This window comes from Culex quinquefasciatus, chromosome 2 (assembly GCF_015732765.1).
Source record: "Culex quinquefasciatus strain JHB chromosome 2, VPISU_Cqui_1.0_pri_paternal, whole genome shotgun sequence".
In the NCBI taxonomy this organism is placed as follows: Eukaryota; Metazoa; Arthropoda; class Insecta; order Diptera; family Culicidae; genus Culex; species Culex quinquefasciatus.
The window spans coordinates 153,219,954-153,241,376 of record NC_051862.1 but is presented as its reverse complement, the minus strand read 5'-3'; the positions used below and the strand labels follow the sequence as shown (position 1 = coordinate 153,241,376).

The 21,423-nt window shown below is 35.0% G+C and overlaps 1 protein-coding gene across 6 annotated transcripts in view; it reads left to right on the top strand.

Moving 5' to 3' along the window:
• The window catches only part of LOC6044540 (vascular endothelial growth factor receptor kdr-like), an 84,099-nt gene that overhangs the window by 35,401 nt on the left and 27,275 nt on the right, over nucleotides 1–21,423 (top strand). For all 6 annotated transcript variants that reach the window (XM_038251487.1, XM_038251490.1, XM_038251489.1 and 3 more), the window contains exon 2: nucleotides 17,016–17,592. In XM_038251487.1, coding sequence (XP_038107415.1) covers nucleotides 17,493–17,592 — 100 coding nt within the window. In that variant the 5' untranslated portion in view covers nucleotides 17,016–17,492. The remainder of the gene's footprint in view (nucleotides 1–17,015; nucleotides 17,593–21,423) is intronic.

Below are 21,423 nucleotides of genomic sequence, written 5' to 3'. Positions count from 1 at the left end.
AAGTTGACAAGTCAAAACTCCTCTTGTTTTGGTGCGTTTCGTCGTGGTCGTCACGGTTCGCGGTTGTTTATAAGCATCTTCACTATTTTCGCGTTCGTGTTTTGTTTTCAAAAGTGAGTGTAAAAGAACTGCCTTCCATCCTCACAGCAAGTATTGGCTGCGTTTGTTTACATCCGTGAGCAGCTAGAAAAAAGTTCCATCCTTCCGTCCAGCGGGATCGAAGTCGCCGAGGAGGAAAAACAATACAAAGGTGACAATTGAGTGGTTTTCCGGATCGTTTGTTTACAGAAGTGTTTGCTTCTAGAGTGCTACGTGAAAATCCACCAGGTTTGTTTACTTCCAAGAACCAACCAAAACAAATCAACCGGATAACCACGCAAATTTTTATTAAATTTTAATGCAAACAATCATGTTGTTTCAGATTTCGACGAAAAGTACCTTTTCAGATTTGTGATTCCGACCCCGGCTGCCACCAACAAGGACGCGTTTTTAGCGACAGATTCTCTCGGTGAATCCCGAATTGTGTGGACCTGTTCTTGTGCATTCTAGTCGACATTGTCGAGGATGGTCGTGGGCAAAGTTCGTCGCGGCCATTTAGATAGGTATATTTAGCTTATCTTCCCTCCTCCTCTTCGTCCTCCTCTTGAGTAAAACAGTCTTTTCGAGCGGCCAAGCAGCAGTTGATATTCTGTTGACGGAGCTGGCAATAGAACCAATGCAGCCCGAGAGTTTTCGGCCTAAATGGAAACATCACAAAGAATGTACTGGTATGTATGTCGAGAAGTTTCATTTCTTATTCCCATTTGCTTTTTTTTATGTGAATCTCGTTGTTTGCCCATCAAACATAATTCGAATAAATCAGAAGTACTCTGTTTGATTTGCACTTTCTCTAAATTCTTTCATTTCAAATGTGCAACTCGATTTATTTGCAGATTTTGTATTCAACGTAGAGTGGAATATCACCATGGGACTTGAATATTATATTGTAAATAAATACATTGTGGTTTATTTTGTTTTATATTTCTAGGTTTGTACCTGAAGCATGCTTTGATCTTAAAATGAATTTCGTCAAGTGCGACAGGTCATCAGGGTGCGACACGCTCTCATCAACCAGCGGTGCCACTTTTATCTAAACTCGAAGCTTCCAAACTACGAATAACCGGCGTGATATAGCTGCGCCGTTTCCTATCGCAAGCGATTTCAAGTCAAGCAGAGTACCTAATTGACGACGTCCACAGGATGGCGAAGATGGAGCTGGCATCGAAAATGCTACAGTTGTGCTGGATGGGGCGTACGACTTTGATCAACATCCTGCTGTAGCGAAAGTTTCCTTCAGATTTGTTTAACTTAGAATTAGAAATGTCTTTTTTTGACAAGTCAAACCTTTAGACACACGCAATACCTCTTCCTCCCTAAATTAAACACCAGTTAAAAGGAACCCCCTTTTTTAGCTTAGGATTTTTCGATCATTGTACTACTAAAATGACAAAATAAATTAAAACATTTGGACAAAGTAAAACTGCACTGTTTTTTTGCTCAAAATCCCGAAAACCCTTAAAAAATTGATGTTAATTCGAATTGTTACAACTATTTCTCAAAATGTAACGCGCCATGGAAAATCACTCAAATAACTATTTAAAACCATAAAAATACCGTTTGAGAAATGGTGAAATCCCTAAAATATATACGCAAAAATGAACTTTCAAAAAGAATTTGACAAAGTGTCGCTAGAAGAAAAAATCAAATAGTGAATATTGCTAACAACATATATGGGGAATAGTTCACTATTTGAGAGACAGTGAGGAATTAAAAAAAATATTTACCAAATAGTTGCTATACAATTTGGTAAAAGGTTGATTGAATATTTAACAAATGATTTTCAAACAGTTTTTTTCTATGCGGGTTGGTTATCTAGTAATTTCAGAAATTATTTAAAAATATTCCGAAGTTATCTAGTAAGCCAAAACATTGCATTGGTTATCTAGTAATTTTAGAAATTATTTAAAAATATTCCGAAGTTATCTAGTAAGCCAAAACATTGCATTTTTTTTGGAGAAGTAATTTTAGAAACTATTAAAAAATATTCCGAAATTATCTAGTAAGCTAAAAAAATTTAAAAACTTTGGAGAAGTTATCTAGTAGCTCAGTTATTTAATAATTTCAGAAATTATTAAAAAATATTCCGAAGCTATCTAGTAAGCCAAAACATTGCATTTTTTTTTTTGGAGAGGTTATCTAGTAGCTTGGTTATCTAGTAATTTCAGAAATTATTTAAAAATTTTCCGAAGTTACCTAGTAAGCTAAAAAAAATTTAAAAAAAATTTGGAGAAGTTATCTAGTAGCTCAGTTATTTAATAATTTCAGAAATTATTTAAAAAAATTTCCGAAGTTATCTAGTAAGCCAAAACATTGCATTTTTTTTGGAGAAGTTATCTAGTAGCTTGGTTATCTAGTAATTTCAGAAATTATTAAAAAATATTCCGAAGTTATCTAGTAAGCTAAAAATATTTAAAAATAATTTTGGAGAAGTTATCTAGTAGCTTGGATATCTAGTAAGCTAAATATAATTAATTTTTTTTGGAAGTTATCTAGTAGCTTGGTTATCGAGTAATTTTAGGAATTATTAAAAAATATTCCGAAGTTATCTAGTAAGCCAAAAATATCTGAATTTTTTTTTTAGAAGTTATCTAGTAAGCCAAAAAATATTGGTTGAATTTCAGTTATCTAGTTGACGAATTTTTTTTTGAGAAGTTATCTAGTAGCATGGTTATCTAGTAATTTCAGAAAAAATTGAAAAATGTTCCGAAGTTATCTAGTAAGTTAAAATATTGGAGAAGTTATCTAGTAGCTTGGTTATCTAGTAAATTCTATGTTTTTAAAAAAAACATCGCTACTAGATAACTTCTGTACTAAAAAGTTATCTAGTGGCGATGTTTTTCAAGTTTTAGTACTTTACTAGATAACTTTTTAGTACATTACTAGATAACTTCTCCCACCTCCAAATTAACACAATATTTTACTGCGTATTAGATATTACAAATCTTAAGTGATAGATTTCCTTCTTTTACATATTACTGTCATTTACATATTACCGTTACATACATGTAGAAAAACACAACATTTCTTATTATAGAAAACCTATAAAATCCACTTAAAAGATGATTTTCAATCACTCCTGAAAGTTTCATGAAGATATTTCGTGACTGAACTGAGTAAGAGACTTAAGTTCACAATTTTTCCATGCGCAAAGCGAACTGTCAAACTTTGTGAGCGTTTTGCTCTAAACACCGAGTTGATTTACGGGTGCCACGATATCTCGAGATGGGATGGACCGAATTGGCTGAAATTTGAGGTGAAGACTCTCAAGACATATCCCGTGTGTATGACGAAGCCCGATTTTGAAATTTTGTTTTTTTTAATACAAAAATCATAAACAGATGATTTTTTATATGAAAAACATACAAATATTTTTATCTTTTTTTTTTCAATTATGTTTTAGAAAATTTGCCTCCGTCATGCACACAGGACCGGTTAAACGAGTCTTCACCAAAATTTTGAGCCGATTTAGTAAAAGCAGTGTTGAGATATCGTGGCACCCGTTTTTTGAAACTGCTAACTTAAAATAACTATATCTAGGCAATGGTACATCCAAATGTTTTCATATTTATTTTGTTAATAGATGTATATGCATATGTTAATGCCCTGCGAAAGGATTTAAAAAAAATGTGTGTTCATACCAACCTCTGACATTTTTGACGATTTACATGTATGAAACCCCTTAAGGGAAGATTGGGACACATTGGGCAAATTTGGACCATTCCTTTAGCCATGTGTTTGCACAATATTTTGATAGTTTTGATTGGTTGGATTAGAGCAGACATTGGTTTACAGATTTAAAGCTTTTTAATGGTGTCATAACTTCTATCCCTTTTTAGTCAATAGTCCCGATCCGCCCCAGTTGACGGTACAACAAGAAAACAAGCAACATTAGTACCAGTTTGCTGTCATCTTTTGGTATGACCTAGAAACAAGATCGCCGTCTTCGGAAGACTACATGTCTGCCTTCCCACACGCACCTGTTTGTTATATTTAGCTCGCACTTAATCCACCAAAGTCGACTTACATTGACAAGGTAAAGATAGTACGTAGACCAGCTAAAGCCGGTACAAATGTAGCTTACTTCATGAGCACAGCGTACACATTCCTAGACACGCGATCTCTCATCAGCTGGTTTTACCCCTCGTAATCCTGCCACCGAACTCACCTCCTCCCAACACAATTGGGAGGGTAACATTTTAGTCTGTCTGTCATCGCAGTAGTGCCCCAGCTCTAAGCTGTTAAATATGCATGTAGTGCACTGATCTCCACAGAATGAGACATTCCTCGAATCGCTCGCTTTACTGCGTACTTGTGATGGATGAACTTTCAAGTGTCGAGTAGATAACTTTTTTAAAGGATTTTTTTACTGGTTGAAATATTCTCAAGTTTTGGTCGTAAATCCGCTCGAATGTACGGCACAGATTGTTGCTGCCCTTCTCATCAATAACTCAGAACGCGACCGCAATCAATTCTGGCACTGTTGGTAATAAATTTTCGTTAAGCGACTATTTTTAGGTTCGATTGCGCGTGCCACTTGAAAGGCACACACTGTGAATCGAACCGTTTCATCCCAAGAGTTGAGTTTCACTAGACCCCTTTCAAATGTGATGCACCCCCTCTTTGAACAAGTATCATATTCACCGCGCCCACATCTTAAACCGAAACGCATTCAGTTGCACTGAGGATGGAATTTCAGAGATTGCTGACGACGACGTCTTGGGGTGTGCATCATTTCTTGGAGGAAGTTTGACCGGTTTTTTTTTGCGCCAGACGACGGAAATTCCTTGGCGTGCCCCTTGGAGCACACGCGGTCAATTCTGGAACCCATATATGACGCCCGAAGGTGGTCTATCCATAACGGAACGCCACAGGAACAACTCAATCAAGGCTTCGAGCAGGTATCGGTAGCGATCAACCAGATCACGAGACCTTTGGAAGACAGTGGTGTCGATGTTTTCGATCACCTCCAAAAAAATAAAACGAAACAAGTTCTATTTTTTTCATAGTTGAGAATCAGGCGGAAATCAACTATTTGAAAATTAAATCAAAATCAGCAGGACTACTGTACACCAGCTTACGCAGCCAAGATCCACAGCTCAATATGGCGATGATTGATTTTCCGGTTTTCGCTCTGACGATTTGTTTTTGCTTCGACGGACGATTAAAAGTGATTGGGATGATGACTAATGCCTGCAAGATGTTCGGATCAAATACTTTGCTGCTGCTTCCGAGAAATGATTGCACCCTCCTTTAAACGGCGATTGTTTCACCTTTTCACGAATGACTTGGTGGGCCGCTGGGGAAGAGTGCAGGCCCACTACTGCTGGTCATGGTTCAATCGTTTGGTTTTATTACCGCAGGATTGTTTGGGAATTTAAAGCGGGGTTTAATTGCTGTTTTCATGTAGTGTTTTCAAAATAATCCATTTTATGTTTTATTGGCCTTTAACATATATAGTTGGATACTTGGACTCTGCCTTCCTCACAATCCTCCGAATAACTCAAGAACACAAATCTGCTCTGATGAATTTCTACCGGTTTTCACTAACTTCTAGCTTCCATCCACCCCAGGATTCGAACTGACGACCTTTGGATTGTTAGTCCAACTGCCTACCAGCGATGTAATTAAGTAGTGTACTCTGTACTTTTTTTGAAAGCAAATGCTCAAAAAAGTACACCACAATTGAATCGAAAAATAAATAAATATTATAGCTTAAAAACAAGTATTGTAAAAAGTGGAACAGTTTTTTTTTAAGTTTGATCTAAAATTACTTGAAAAATTTCAAAATAACAGTAAAAATAACAAGTATGATTTGGGAATGTTACAACAATATCCAAAGTTGTTGTTGTTTATTGGTTATTTGAGGCAACTTTAAGGGTTTACATACATGTAAAAAATCTCAAATATTCATATTTCAGACTATTATTTATTAAATCCTTTCAAAAGATGATTTCCAATCACTCCTGAAAGTTTCATAAAGATATGTGATTCCAGTGAGCCGAAGACGATTTAAGTTTAAAGCAAAGCGAACCGTCAAACTTAACCGTCAAGCGTTTTTCTTAAGGGGTTACATACATGTAAATAGGCAAAAATGTCTGAGGTTGGTTTGAGCACACATTTAAACTTTTTTCAAAACTTGTGTTCAGGGCATTAAAATATACATTTTCATTTATTAACTAAACAAATTTGAAGACATTTGGTAGTATCATTGCCGAGATATAGCTATTTGAAGTTAGCAGTTTCAAAAAACGGGTACCACGATATCTCAACACTGCTTCGACCAAATCGGCTCAAAATTTTAGTGAAGATTCCTTAGACCGATCCCGTGTGCAAGACGAAGGCCGATTTTCAAAAAGTTTATTTAAAAAAGATAAAAATATTTTTCTGTTTTTCATAAAAAAATCGCCAGTTTTTTTATTTTTGTATTTTTTGAAAATTCAAAATTTCAAAATTGGGCTTCGTCATGCACACGGGATATGTCTTGAGAGTCTTCACCCAGAATTTCAGCCAATTTAGTCCATCCCATCTCGAGATATCGTGACACCCGTAAATCGACTTGGAGTTCTGAGAAAAACGCTCACAAAGTTTGACAGTTCGCTTTACGCATGGCAAAAATTTGAGCTTAAATCGTTTCTTACTTCGTTATATCAAGAAATACCTTCATTAAACTTTCAGGAGTGATTGAAAATCATGTTTTTGGTGGATTTGCTCAATTTTCTGTAATATGAAATTTTGTGATTTTCTACATGTATGTAACCCCTTAAAACACCGAGTAGATTTGCGGGTGCCACGATATCTCGAGATTGGATGGACCAAATTGGCTGAAATTTGAGGTGAAGACTCTCAAGACATATCCCGTGTGCATGACGAATCCCGATTTCGAAATTTAGGTTTTTAAAAAATTACAAAAAGCAAAAATTGTTGATTTTTTATATGAAAAACCGAAACATATTTTTATCTTCTTTTTTAATAAACTTTTTGAGAATCGGCCTTCGTCATGCACACGGGACCCGTTTAGTGAGTCTTCACCAACATTTTGAGCCGATTTGGTCAATATCAATATGAGATATCGTGGCACCCGTTTTTTGAAACTGCTAACTTAAAATAGCTAGATGAAAATGTATAGTTTAATGCCCTGAAAACAAATAAAAAAACTTAGTGTGTGCTCATACCAACCCTTGACATTTTTGCCAATTCACATGTATGTAACCCCTTAAGTTTAATTAAACTATCCGAACAAATAAATATAGAAAGGAAAATGACAATTAAATTAGGCTTCAATTTAATTTTATTGTTATTCCTGTATTCTAAACATTGATTAAAAATAATAAAAAGATAAAATTTGATACCAAAAATCAAAACTCTTGCTGATTATAAATTGTTTAGTTGTAAGTCAAATTTACTTTTTTAATTTTAAAATAATAAACGAAAAATAACACTTCAAATAATATGCTATTGGATTATTATTATTTTTTATTTGTTTAATGATATGATGCTTTTTTATATCTCAGTTTAAACTTAACAGAGATAAAACTGGAAAATTATTGCTTCTTCCAGCCAAAACACTCTCTGTATCAGCAAAAAATATTTTTTGTGATTTAATTTTTAATAGAATTAAAACAAATCATATTCTGAAAATGTAAGTTTCAAAATTCATTTAAAATAATAAAAAATATCATTAAAAAGAAAAATGTTATAAGCCAATAAAAAAAAGTTAAATTCAAAAATATTTGTAGAACTAAATAAGGATTACTTTCCAAAAACCTACAAATTTGTTTAAGTGTAAATTCAAACTAATTTTTTTTGTTTGCGCAGGAAATTTCATTTAAATATGATATATTGGAAGGGAATTTTGTGATAATTTTAAAATAGGAAAAAAATCATTACATTTGAAAATCAAATTTAAAGGTTGGACAAAATGAAAGTTTAACACAATTTAACAAAAAAAAAACATTGACATTTTACAAATTTGTGTAATTGTTATGTTTTGTTTCACATGCAGCCCGCGATGCTACGGCAAATACCAAAACGGCCCACGAGTTTAAGCTGTCTAAGGACCACTGATCTAACTAATCAAGGTTCTACTAATTTAGTGACCTTCAATTATCACACAGCTCTCAAGGGAAATAAATACGAAATCCCTACCCAGTTCTTTATCAAGATTAAACTACTAAACCACTTTATCTAAACGATTTTTCCAAACCTAAAGACCCACTCCTCCCATGGCCATCAGACTGCTATAAGCCTTGATAACAATCCGTTGGCGTCCGTAATATAATATAATTCAATCCATATGCTTTCAAAGTGTGCCACTTAGGTACGCGGGGAATTGTTTGCTGTAAACTATGAAATATTGTCGCAAGTGGGAGAAAGACGGGAGGAAAAAATCGCACAGTTTTCTCTCCTGTGGGTAATCTAGATTGCCCGGACGAGGCGTGACCACAATCAGATATTTGCATTTTATTAGCTTCTCGCTCTGTGCGCTTTTTTTTTTTTTTTTTTTTTAATTTGTATTTATTCAGTTTTTCTTTTCCATGTACATTCATTCAGTTAAAATATTATTGAGTGTCCAATCACAATTGATGACTTTTCACCTCAATTTTAAATACCAGCAACTTTCATTTATTCATGAAATATTGTAGCTTTCGCTATTCAGTGATTTCAAATGTAGGAGGTCCTACATGTACAAAAGGGAAAAGGGATACCTTAAAACTAACTTATAAACTATATATCGCTCTGTGCGCTGATATGTCTCTGCTCTAGGGTGGTTCCTAGAGATTAAATGTTTAATCATTTTAATCCTCTATCAATATACAGATTACGAGAATTGATCTTTGTTGAAGTTCGAAATCACATTTCAAGCTGAGATCATTGGAACTCGTAATTATAACGGGGAAAACCCTCCACCATGCGATCTGGCCGAGACACTTGTGCCCATAGAGAGCCCGTAATGATTCATGAAATATGTGCATAAGCTTAATGGAAGGTGTGTGAGACAGTCGGCGCGAGGCCTGTAGGAAAATTTCTTTCCAGCTGTGACTGCATTCAACGCCGGTTTGCTTAAATTGAAATTTGTCACGCCGTCGTTTGAGATCAATTTGCATAAAAGAAGAGGGATCCAGCAGCCGCCATTCAGGCTCGTTTGTACCGCCGATCATCGCGTGTGACACTTGGGCGACGACCTCCTTGAAGGCTGAACTTTCGCTCTAATCGTGCAGGCGTTTAAGCTCGGCTGTACTTCTACATCACTGTCCTCGTCGGCGTCTTCGTCTCCGAAGATAAGGCCAACGTCAACGGACTCTTGTGTGGGAGCGATGGATGCAACAGATGGTCCTCCGTGAAGTGTCTTCAGCCTCTGAGGTCCAAGCAAGGTCCAATAAGGCAAACATTGACGGTTTTTTTCTTCGTCGTACACATTGCTTTTGTTAGCTCTTGAACATATGTGCGATAAATGTCAACTAGGGGAATGGTGTCGATGTTGGACCTTACGAACTACCAGTAATACAAGGGCAAAAATGCCATTTTGACCACAAAAAAATTGTCCTACAACTACCCTAAACATGCAACTCAACATACAATGTATGCTGAGCAGGGCCCGGTGTGATAAGAGAGAGAAAGCATAACAAACAGCACTGGCCAATCGTGGGCACTGAGCTGGTTTGACGTTTTGTCCCATCGGACCAACCAGATGCTGTCGCTGTATAGGTTTTGAAGTAATGATTTATCACTGTTTTTCTTGCACCGACTTGTAGTATACTGCCCATGATCGCATAAATGTCCCATATGCATTTTCGTCACTTTTGAGTTATTGATGCAGTTTGGTTCAAAATCGTGTGCTCTTTCAAAAGAGCCTATAACATCCAGTACTTTGTTCTAGAAATCAGGAGGAAATCCAGTTTTTTCGTGAAAACTTAACACGTAGCCTTATGTGTGGGACAAACTTGTTTAGCGTTTTTCTCAGCTTGCTGTTTTTGCATATGGGACATTTATGCGAACATGGGCAGTATACCAGTGTAATGTAAATATTTTAACAGACAGGAAGCAAAATGGACCGAAGGACCGAACAGACATATCTTGTTGCACTGCGATGGCTATTTATAGAGTGGCAACAGGGTCAAGTTTTAAAATAATTAGTATTGATTTTTAGTCGCAGTGAAACAACCATTTTTCATCGTTTTCACTGGATAGTATTTAATTCTAGAGTAATTAGTGAATAAATTGCTTTAAATGTATGTGAGTTAGCGTTATAGAAGATATATTTCAATCTTTAGACCATTAAAATATTCAATGTTTTCTTGGTGAAAGAAGGTATTTTTTGTTTAACTTCAAGCTTAATTGAAATGAAAAATTAATCCACCTATGTGGTTGATGTCTTCCTCACTCTTGACCAAAAATGTGTTACATAAAAGATCATGAAAATTTACATCCATCATCAAACATGTATAGCAAAAAAAGTAATGATCCATCTGCGTGTAAAAGGCCTGGTGTAAAATTAATTTTGCATTATTTTATGAAATTCTATGTAATATTACATCCTGAATTATGTAGCCCATCTGTATGGAAAACCTACTTGACCGAAATGTCAGGCTGATATAGGCGTTCATCCTTTCCATTCTTCATCGGTCTTATGGCCGAGCGGGCTAAGGAGCCAGTCTTTACTGTTGGTGCTGGGTTTGAATCCAGTCGGTTGCTACTTTTTTTTGTGTTTACAAACATTGTACATGCAGTGTGTAATATTAAGTGTCTTTTTTGGCGAAGGTGATGTGCATGCTTTTGCATGCGATTTTACCATCGGATTTTTTTTGTGTGGTATTTGGTATCTTGGAAGAAGGATGTTCAATTTGCTTCGACCAAATTACGGCTTGCTTGAAAAAAAAACAATTGAAAAGGAAGTGTTAATGTTTGTATATTATACCATTCGAAGAAATCTATACCATCTAAATATTTATGGTAACCTTCACTCGCCTCAATTGTTTCAACCCGTTTAAAATTCCATCAACGAAAGTAACCCGCAAAAAAAACCCCCCACACATGAGCCTGACGATAAAATCGATCTTATCCTGGGCCCATAAAACCTCTTCACTTTGGCACGACACCCACTCACAACTTCACGCTGGAAACCAAGAAATCCCCATCACAAGACCGGCGGAGCATAAAATGTTGCAAATTGCTCCCCGGAGGCCACTTTTAACCCCTCAATTACTGGCCGGAAAATTCGCACCTCCCAGACGTCTTGCACTTTTCCGGCTCTTTAACGAAAACGCACCATACATGCAACCCAGAAGACTGCCAGGAAAGATGTTGTTGGCAGAGAGTTTTCAAGAGTGCAAAGGTCGCTCCCCTAAGTAGGGAGGGGGATTTCCTTGGGGCACCCTTAAAACAATAACATCTTTTTGAGTTGCTGAAACTTCTTTCTAGAAAATGGAATCAAATTTTGAAATGTGGCAATTTCAATTCATTTTAAGATACCTAAATTTTCAAATTCATAATTTTAAACAGTTTTCCTAGTGGTTCCCCTCAAGTAAACGATTGCATACCTATCAGGCGGATAAGATGACCTTGCTGTGGTAGAGCGGTTCCTTCTCTCATTTCTGTACAAAGGCCCCTCCATATGCTGCGACTATCGATTTTTAATCCTAGGCCCATGCTGTGCCCCCCTTAATCCTCAACAACAGTTAGTATATGCCACTAGAGCCGCACTAAAAGGGAATGAAATGCAATTCTCATGTTTCGTCCACGTGTGCCACCGAATGATAACTTTATTTACACGCAAAATTTAATTAAATTTAATTTTGTTTCGGTTTCAATTACAGTGTAAACTGTCAAACAAATATTTGCATTTCATAAACAATATCAGGCAATGAAAATTTCATTTAAGTTAGGGGAACTCATTTTAAGCGTGTTCCCCGTAATCCTAACCTGCTGATGAGTGTGACTTGGCACAACACTAATCCATTTGTGGCCAATGACCACACATTTCGCTGTCCACAGTGACACACAGCCTGGGCCGCGGTAGCACCCGCCGCGCGAAATTAGAGCAAAATTGACGACCCGCTACTTCGCCTTACATCGTCCATGTTATGCTCGCTTGGTGCAAAAGTAATTGTTTCAATTTGTGGAAAAAAAAAAACTATTTTTCAAAATCTTAGTACCGTATGAAAATCAAATAAATCTTAACAATTTAAAAATTATGTATTTTGTTCCGTAATATCTGAACGAGCCGTAGCTAAATACAGCTCATGCACTATTTTTCTAAAAAAAATGTTTAGGAAATTCAAACTCAAAAGTTGTCAATACTTTAAAGGTGTGAGTCTTGGCTAATCAGAATACAATCATGAGTTAAACAAATAGTCATTCCCCCACCAAATGACACACAAGACAACAAAACTAACCCGCAACCAACGTGTTGATCTATGACATTTTGTTTCTCGGAATGACAACTATTTTGCTGCGTGGTCGCGAAATTCCTCGGAAGTTGACGTGACAATTCGAAATATATTTTGCACCGTTAATAAAAATGACATTATCAGCGTGTGACTTTCTCGTTCGGACCAAATGAAAGGAAAATAAAAATCCATACCACAAAGAGTAGCACAAATAGACGTCAGCAAGGCAAATCGCAAATCGTTGAATGACCCACACTGGCAGTCATTACCACTGAAAGCCAACTGTTGACAGTTTACCCTTGAAGTGGGGGCCGCTGATGCTCATCGGGTCATATGTTTGTCCTGACCGGGGGTAATTGAATGCTTGTTCGATGGTGGCCAGCAGAAAAAACCCCGACGGTGACTGATTTCATCCAATTTATTAAGCTGGAAGAAGTGTTGTCGTTACGCAGCTGGAAGGGTCGTCCTTCGATCCGACTCTTGACCAAACGACGACGGTTCGGCGGTTCAATTTAGAATTCGTTCCAAATCAGGTAGCGTAATTTAGTGGACGGCTCCTCGACGCGACGGAAAATCGTTTTAAAACGATGGAAGCGATTTAAACAATTTATCACCACTTCTCCGGGGGTGATCTGGAGAGTGAAGAGATGTGTGTTCTCCCGTATACGCGTGCGGATTTATTACCCCACTATAGTTGTGGTTTTACTAGAGCGACGCCGATACCGCATGCGGGATTGCACTTGAGGAAATATTACAGAATCAGAAGTATTAGATGGTACGAAAACATCGTCGAGGAAAAAAAATATCAGCCAAGATTTTCTCTTTACAGAAATTGGCGTAAAATTTCTCAACAAAATGTGACCATACTAATGGATTTTTAATCAAAAATATCTAAAGATGCGATTGTTTTTATATCTTATAAATATTGGACACATATTGAAGCCAAGGGTCCAAAAAACTCAGTCACTCGCGAGTACAAATCTAGCGCGACGAAAAACTGCTCTGATGTATTCCTACCGTTTGTCACATCCACACCGATCGCTACTGAATACTCTCTCTTTGCTCTCGCACTCACTCCAATCGGTGGTGCAGTGAATGGTTCAGAGAGACCGATTTCGTTAAGTCGCTCAAAGCTGACTGATAATAGCTTGCGATCGGCTTTGCTTTGATCGTTTAAGAAATTGCTTAAAATCAATGATATCAATAATATTTTGTAATTTTGTTGTTTACACAACATCAAAGTCACATTTGGCAGAAATTTCCACCATGCCAGATTCTAATTGACGGTAAACTGTTGTAGTGCAGTCCAAGTGAGCGCTGCGCTAGTATTTTTTTAGGCTCTCTTCTCTCTGAGCATATTCGTGTGTGACTCGGGTTAACAGACGGAGTAGGAAAATAAATTCACGAAGTATTTGTTTCGGTGAGTGAAGCGATTAAGCAAGCCACTGGTCGCCAGCGTGTCGTGTTCGCTCGCGAATGGTTGAGCACTCCAGCCAGCAAAGATTCGTTCGGCGAGTGAGTGATTTCTGATCTTTGAAACTGAAATCAGGACCCTTGATTGAAGCATTTTCACTACTAAGAGTAAAATTCAAAAAAAAAAGTTTTAATCTTATCTCTCATGCACAAACAAAATCAATATAGGATATTCGGGTAAAATTTCGATTTTACGGCAACTTTTAGAGATGAAACGTGACACGTTAAAAAATACCTGTCCTTTTTTGAAGATTAACGAAGATATCATCGATTCCCGAATATCGCAAACAATTGTGACATAGACCAATTTCTCAACTAAATGATCATGATATTTGGCTTTCGTCATACAAATTATTGGAAAAACATTTTTTTATGTTTTTATAATTTTCATAAAAGTTTTCTGAAATATCTGGATTTTTGTTATTTTAGTCATTTAAAATTAGAGGACAAAAGAATACATTTTATCGATAGTTTTGTTCAAAAAAGCTTCTAATCAATTGGTCCAAATTTAATAAAATAAACAAATCCAAAACTATACAAATTGCAAAAAAATAAAATAAAAGTTTTATTGCAATTTTCGTGCTTCAACAAACATTGAATTCAGGTCATACATTATTTTTTAAGAAGTTTATATACTACAGTCTGGACAAGGTCGAGGAAAGAGGTTGATCATTTTGTGGCTGGAGACAATTGTAATTTCACAAATATAATGAATATGAAAACGGTATTCAATACATGCACTTCATTTTCAATTACAATATTTTCTTTAAAAAAAATAGTTTAAAAGAGGACACATACAGTCTAGACTCGATTATCCGAAGACCTCGAAACATTTTTTTCCGGATAATCAAAACTTCGGATAATCGAATCACGAAAAAAAAAATTGTTTCGTTGCCTAATTTTGTATTGTTGAGCTTAAGTATGACCCCTAAACTACGTTAAAGTGATTTAAAACTTTTAAATCCAAGATGGCGGCCAATATGGCGGTGTTGAAATATTGAAAAAATGAATTTTATTATTTAATAGGCAATACACTATTCAAATTGGACTTAAAGGGGGTTGCAGAACTCGAATTTAATGTTTAAAACAAGAAAAAGAAAAAAAATCGAGCTTCGGATAATAGAAACTTCGGATAATCGAGTCTGGACTGGACTTTGAAAAATGACGTAATTTTATTTTTAAATAAAGGGCAACTTTAATGATAAATTGTTTCAAACTCAATACAAAAAATGTCAATGAATTTTGGTCTTACTGGTTCAGATGTTAGACACTCAGATTCGTAATCCAAATGTCATGAGTTCGAATCCCGAGGTGGAAGGTTTTTAAGTGCAAAATGTGTTTGACGCTTAACTTATGAAAAATGGTTCGTAATGACTTTTGAATTAGTATGGAATATCTTTTTTTGCAGTTTTCCTTGAGTTCTACCGCAAAACAAAATATTAAGTTTCCTATTTCCAATCACATTAAAAACGTGTAAAATTGTTTCAACAAGATAGATTAATCAACTAAATATTTGTTTCGTATAGTCGGGATCAAAGTAAATAAATTAATAAATTGTACAATTGTACAATTTTTTACAGAAATTTACAAGATTTTGATGAAACATATGTTTTAAAGTAAGTAATATTTTTCAAAAAATATTTTTTTAGATGTAAAAAAAACTTCAAAAAACTTAAGTAAAAGCAAAGCAATCCACTTTAACGACACCCGGGTCTTGTGTGGTCTCTGTTGCAAGTTTCTGCTCATTTCTAGGCGTCCGAAGGTTATGTGTGGTGAGTCACTAAAAACCTCTTTTTACGCTAATGGACCGACGTTTTACTTCCCCATCCGATAGAAGGCTTAAGTATCTTATGTAAATCTATATATATAAAAAATTTCGACGGTTTTGTTCGAACGCGAATCAATTCAACACGGAACGTCGGATCGAGGTACTCTTTGCTACGTTGGGTTCGTATAAGCCCAAGGAAGGTTCTTACGCTAAAGAGTTACAACTTTGGCCACTTTGGAACCGATTCCGGAAGATCTGCAGTTTATATGGGAAAAGTTGCGTAAAATCAAATTTTGATCACAGGAGGCTGAACAAAAAGCTAAAAAACGTCAACAAACGAAAAAATGACAAGACGAAGTTTTGTCGGGTAAGGCTTGTAAACTATATAAAAGAATTTTATTGATAAGACAACACTTTTGAAATTAACCTGACCGTCCCAATTTCCTCCGTGTAACACCACTGCCCTGGGAACGACACTCGAAACAAGCACATGTCAAGGTAATGAAATTATCCTGTTGGTGGTGATTTATGGTGACACGCAAAACGGGGTTCTCCCGGCGCGATTGAGATAATGCCTTATTTTTTGTGAAAATTCAATTAATGAAAAAACTTTTCTCACTTGTCGCAAATTTGTTCCGCCTGAACCGATGCAGTCACACTTCCCCTCTCAGCGATTAATTATTCAGGATAAGTGCTCGGTGGGACCAACCAGTAAACCAATAAATATTCCTACTCTCTATCGAATGACTCCATAATCGGCAGCTGAGTAAATAGCAGTTTGCGTTTGATTGCCGTTGCGATGCCCGGCGTAGGTAATTGAAATCTATCGCCCAAAGGTCATAAAACTTGTGGCTTCTACTTCCTATTGGTCGAACCAAGAAGGGTGGGAAGATGATTCAACTCACCATTGGGAATGTTTCGATATGGACTCGGCCCATAAAGTTACGCGTCAAAGAAACCATTAAAACCAATGCTCAATAACACTTTTCCTTGTTAATGTGCCACCACTCTCTGAATGAATGGGGTTAAGTTCTGAATGGCTGTTTATCATTTGTAACAACTCTTATCTCAATTTTGTATTTCTTCATGTTTTTCTTTTTTTAGTTTAATCATGTTTCATCTCATGTTTTCCATTATTTATAATGCTCTATTGTCAATTTCACGACATTTTACCCCTATACTCGCAACATATTTCAATTTCAGGCGAGCTCTTTCGTTACGACCAACGCAAAGTGACCATAAAAAATAATTTCCTTCTTTCCGTTTTTTTCTGTCTTTCCCACTTCCAGACTTGGTCACTTATCATCCCTGGGACAAGCTTTGGACCGTCAATCAAAAGTGTCAGCACATTCAGGGAGAGCCTCCTGCCAAGCGGTCCAAAATCATCGCGCGAAAAAAAGAAAACCGTACAAAAAGTTCCAACAGCAGCAGCGGAAAAAGTTGATGCAAATTTCCTGAAACCAAACCATTACTGTCTTGAGCCCGTGGAGTTCATCGTGAGTTAAGGAAGCAATAAAAAAAAGTGTCGAAGTAAAACAGTGTGAGAAAAGCAAAAAAAAAGTTCTTAAACGATGCTGCCGGAGAAAAGTTTAAACCCGGAGCGGAAGTCGATTGCGCGCAAAAAGTCCAAGAAAGTCTAACGAAGAACCAACCAACCAAGAGTCTGTGTGTGCGGCTTGTCACTGTCGCGCAACAAACTAGTACTTAAGTTTCTAAACTTGACAGGCACAGTTGTGTGTTTGTGGCGAAAGAACGAACGAAAAAAAATGCATAATTTAAGCCGCCCAAGGAGGAGGCCCCACCGGCGGTGGCAACCGGCTGTGATATGTTTGCTGATAATTGCGCAAATGGTGGATTTTGGAGAAAGTAAGTTAAACTTTATATATTTTCACTAATAATGTTCATTGAATCAAAACTGCAAAAAAAAAACATTTTTGCATATCAAATTTGCAACTGGCGCCGAGAAATAGTGCCTACGCCTTTTGTGGTCAACAGACAATACCCTCGGGGAATGAATGCAGAATTTCAAATGATTTTCGGTGATTTATGGCTTCTTGATAATTGAACTTTGAATGGAGTTCTCTTTCCACGCAAACAAAAAAAGCCCGGATGATTTGTGACTGTTTAGTCTGGGACGACATAGCGTGTCAAACTTGGAATTTGCAATGGAGAGATTTAAATCTTTTCATTTCAGCATTCATTGATTTTCTTTGTAGACTAAATATCGTTTAACCGCCTAGACTCTGAAGCAAGCAATAAAACATGAAAATTTCGGTAAAAATATTTAATGATGAGAATAAGAGTTACTGACACTTCTGAAAAAGAAAAATGTTATTTGAGAACGATTTTTTTTTTTTCTCAAAACCGAACTTGAAGCGGTAACTCGAAAACGGTGCACTTAAAAAAGCATAGAATTTTGTTTACGATTGCAAGTCAAAAAGTCAATATTTTTTCAAACATTAATAACTCAGCAAAAAAATGTTTTGCTCAAAAGATGCCTTTTTAGTGCAAAGTAAAAAAAGTAAGTTCAACTTTTCAGCACCCATTTCAGTGCTGAAAAGTTCTAGATTAAAAGGAATTACATGAAAAGTATCTAATTTCACGGCGGAATTTCAAGAAATAATATTTTTTATTTAAACAAAAAATCAGTTTCTCAAGAATTTTTACCAAACTTGGAACATATTACAGTCCAGACTCGATTAGGCCTTGGAAAAATTTCACTTCAGATAATCGAATCACGAAACATATTTTTTTGTTGCCTTATTTCTGATTGTTGAACCTAATTATGACCCTTGAACTACTCTAAAATGATTTAGTATTATTAAATCCAAGATGGCGGTGATAAAATATTTAAAACAAATGCATTTTGTAATTTAATAGGCAATCAACTATTTATATTTCACTAAAATGGGGTCCCAGAACTCGAATTTGATGTTGAAAGCAAGAAAATAAAAAAATGAAAAAAAGTTTTTTGTTCGTGATTTGATTATCCGAAGTCAATTCCATTGGACAATCAAAATTTCGGATAATCGAGGCTGAGCTGTATTCACTAAACCTCGAAGTTATATAAATTTTCTTAAAAGTTAAATAAAATTCAGTTAAACAAAATTAAATTGGATTTTTTTCCCAAGTGGAGCATTAAAAGAAACCTTATTTATGATCAATTTGACGTAATAAATTCAATTTGCTCAAATTAAGGCTGAAATCTGTAAGAAACACAGAGGCTATCAAATATTTCGAAAAATAAATAAATGGAAATTCAGCTACCAATGATAAAAATTTTCAAAAATAAAAAAAAAACAGAAATTCAAAAATTTAAAATTATAAGCCTGCAACTTTGCCGAAGACACCAAATCGATTAGACAATTGATTCCCAAGAAACAGACTTTCGAAGGATGCACCTCTGGTTGCTGAAATATAGCGAACAAAAGAAAAAGAGTAAAAAAATGAAGTTTTTCAAGTCTTATCCAAATAGCCTTTTTTTAAAAAAAAACCAGTATCTCACAAACTACCTATTTTCTATGTTAAAAAAGGAACGTTTGTGAAATTTTTTTAGCCTTCCGAAAAAATATTATTTTATGTATTAAAAAAAAAGTTGAAATATTTCTAATTCTTGCGTTTATTAATAGATGTGACGAAATACATATTTTTTTGTGAAATTAAAGGTTAAAATTTTTAAATTTTCACTATTTTTCCAACCTTTTTTGCGTTTTTGAACAAAACACCATGACTAAATTCAATCTTAAATTTTTAACCAAATTTGTCTCTGAAATTTTGCAAATTAAGTGTAAATTCAGCAAAAAAAAAACATAATGTGCAACAATTTGCATTTCACCCGTGCAAGAAACCGATTAAAAACGTCACTGCTAATCTTCGTAGCTTTTGTTCGTCACGGCGTGTTTTCTAGAACAACCCTATCAGGAAAAAAATAGTCATCGCTACTTTCAAATGTGTCTTATAGGAAATTTTCTCAGCTTTCCAATGCTTCTAAGAGCGAAATGTTTCATCGGGAAATTTCTGAGATATCTCTATTTTAAGTTTTTTGGTTTTAAATTCCTTTATTATTTATTTGAATCTTTATACTAACAGTTCAGAAAACTTATCAAATGATGTGTTTCATGAGTCATTTACTCATCAAAATGTAGCACATTTTGATGAGTAAGACAAGAAACAACTTTGTAGAAGGTTGCAAACCGCTAAACATTTTGAAAATTATGTTTTGTCTAAGTTTTTAAATATATGGGATTTATTCAGAAATTAAAATCATAAAACAGTGTAAAAATATATTTGTTACAAGAATTATTTGATAATGACATATTTTTTTGTGTACAAATATCACGTGTCTACTCTGATTTAGCTTGTTCAACCGAAACTTTGGCAGGTTTGTGATTGTTAATGGTATTATTGAATTTTAATGAATAAATTTGATATTTTCTTAAGCAAACATTAACCAGGATCATAAATACAAATATGATTTGAAATCGAAAATATACTACATATTACTGTAGCAAGCTTCAAAAGTCATATTTTCATGAGTATAAAATTAAGATAAAATTTTATAAAATGTTTTCTGTTGAAAATGCACTTAAAAGTAGCAATAAAACTTGAGTCTTCCAATTCAGAATGCTGAAAACACCGTCACAAAAATTTTTTTTGTTTGAACATAAATTAAATAATATTTTAATAAAAAAAAATCAAACAGAAACTTTCTTTCCAAACTATTTGAACAAATATCAAGACATATATATTTTTTTAGGATGAGATTGAAGATGAGAGTCTTATAAACTTCTAAAATATTGCTAATTCCTTGATCATTCAATACAAAAAAACTAAAACAATCATTTCATACTAATGAAAAGTATTTCTCCTAAAGCTAGCATCAGTAATTTGCAGTTTAATTTCGAGTATTAAACATGTTTTGTATCCATGCAACTAGTTAGTGTTTGATTAAGGAAATATGATATTTATTCATAAAAAATCTTATAATACCCTATCAATCTCAAACCTGTAGAAATTTCGGTTGTATCAGCTAATTCAAAGCTGAATCAGAGCAGATCGGTGTTATTTGTACACAACAATTATGTAATAATCTATTTGTTCTTGTAAAAATAATATTTCAATACGGTTTTATTATTTTAATATTTGAATAAATCCCACATATTCAAAAATTCGGTTTAAACATAATTTTCAAAATGTTTAGCGGTTTGCAACCTTCTACATTGTTATTTCTTGTCTTATTTTGCACACTTTGATGAGTAAAAGACACATGAAACACAACATTTGACAAGTTTCCTGGACTGTTATTTAAAAGTTTCCAATGAATGAAGGATTTTAAAAGAAAAAACTTAAAATAGAGATATCTCAGAAATTTCCCGATGAAACATTTCGCTCTTAGAAGCATTGGAAAGCTGAGAAAATTTCCTATAAGAAACTTTTGAAAGTAGTGATGACTATTTTTTCTTCTTAAGGTTGCCCAGCAAACACGCCGTGTCGTGTTTGATGTTACGAGCCTATGCTTAATTTTTTATTAAAAAAAAAACACGATTTTTATTGGCATGAAAAATGTGATATGAAAAAAATCTTTAAAAAGTGAAAAAAATCGAATTATCTCACCGCAGAGAAATGATTCGTTGAAGTGGATCGATTTTGAGCACGGTAGTTAGTTTTTTTTTTCTTGAGTCTTTCAATTTTTAAAAA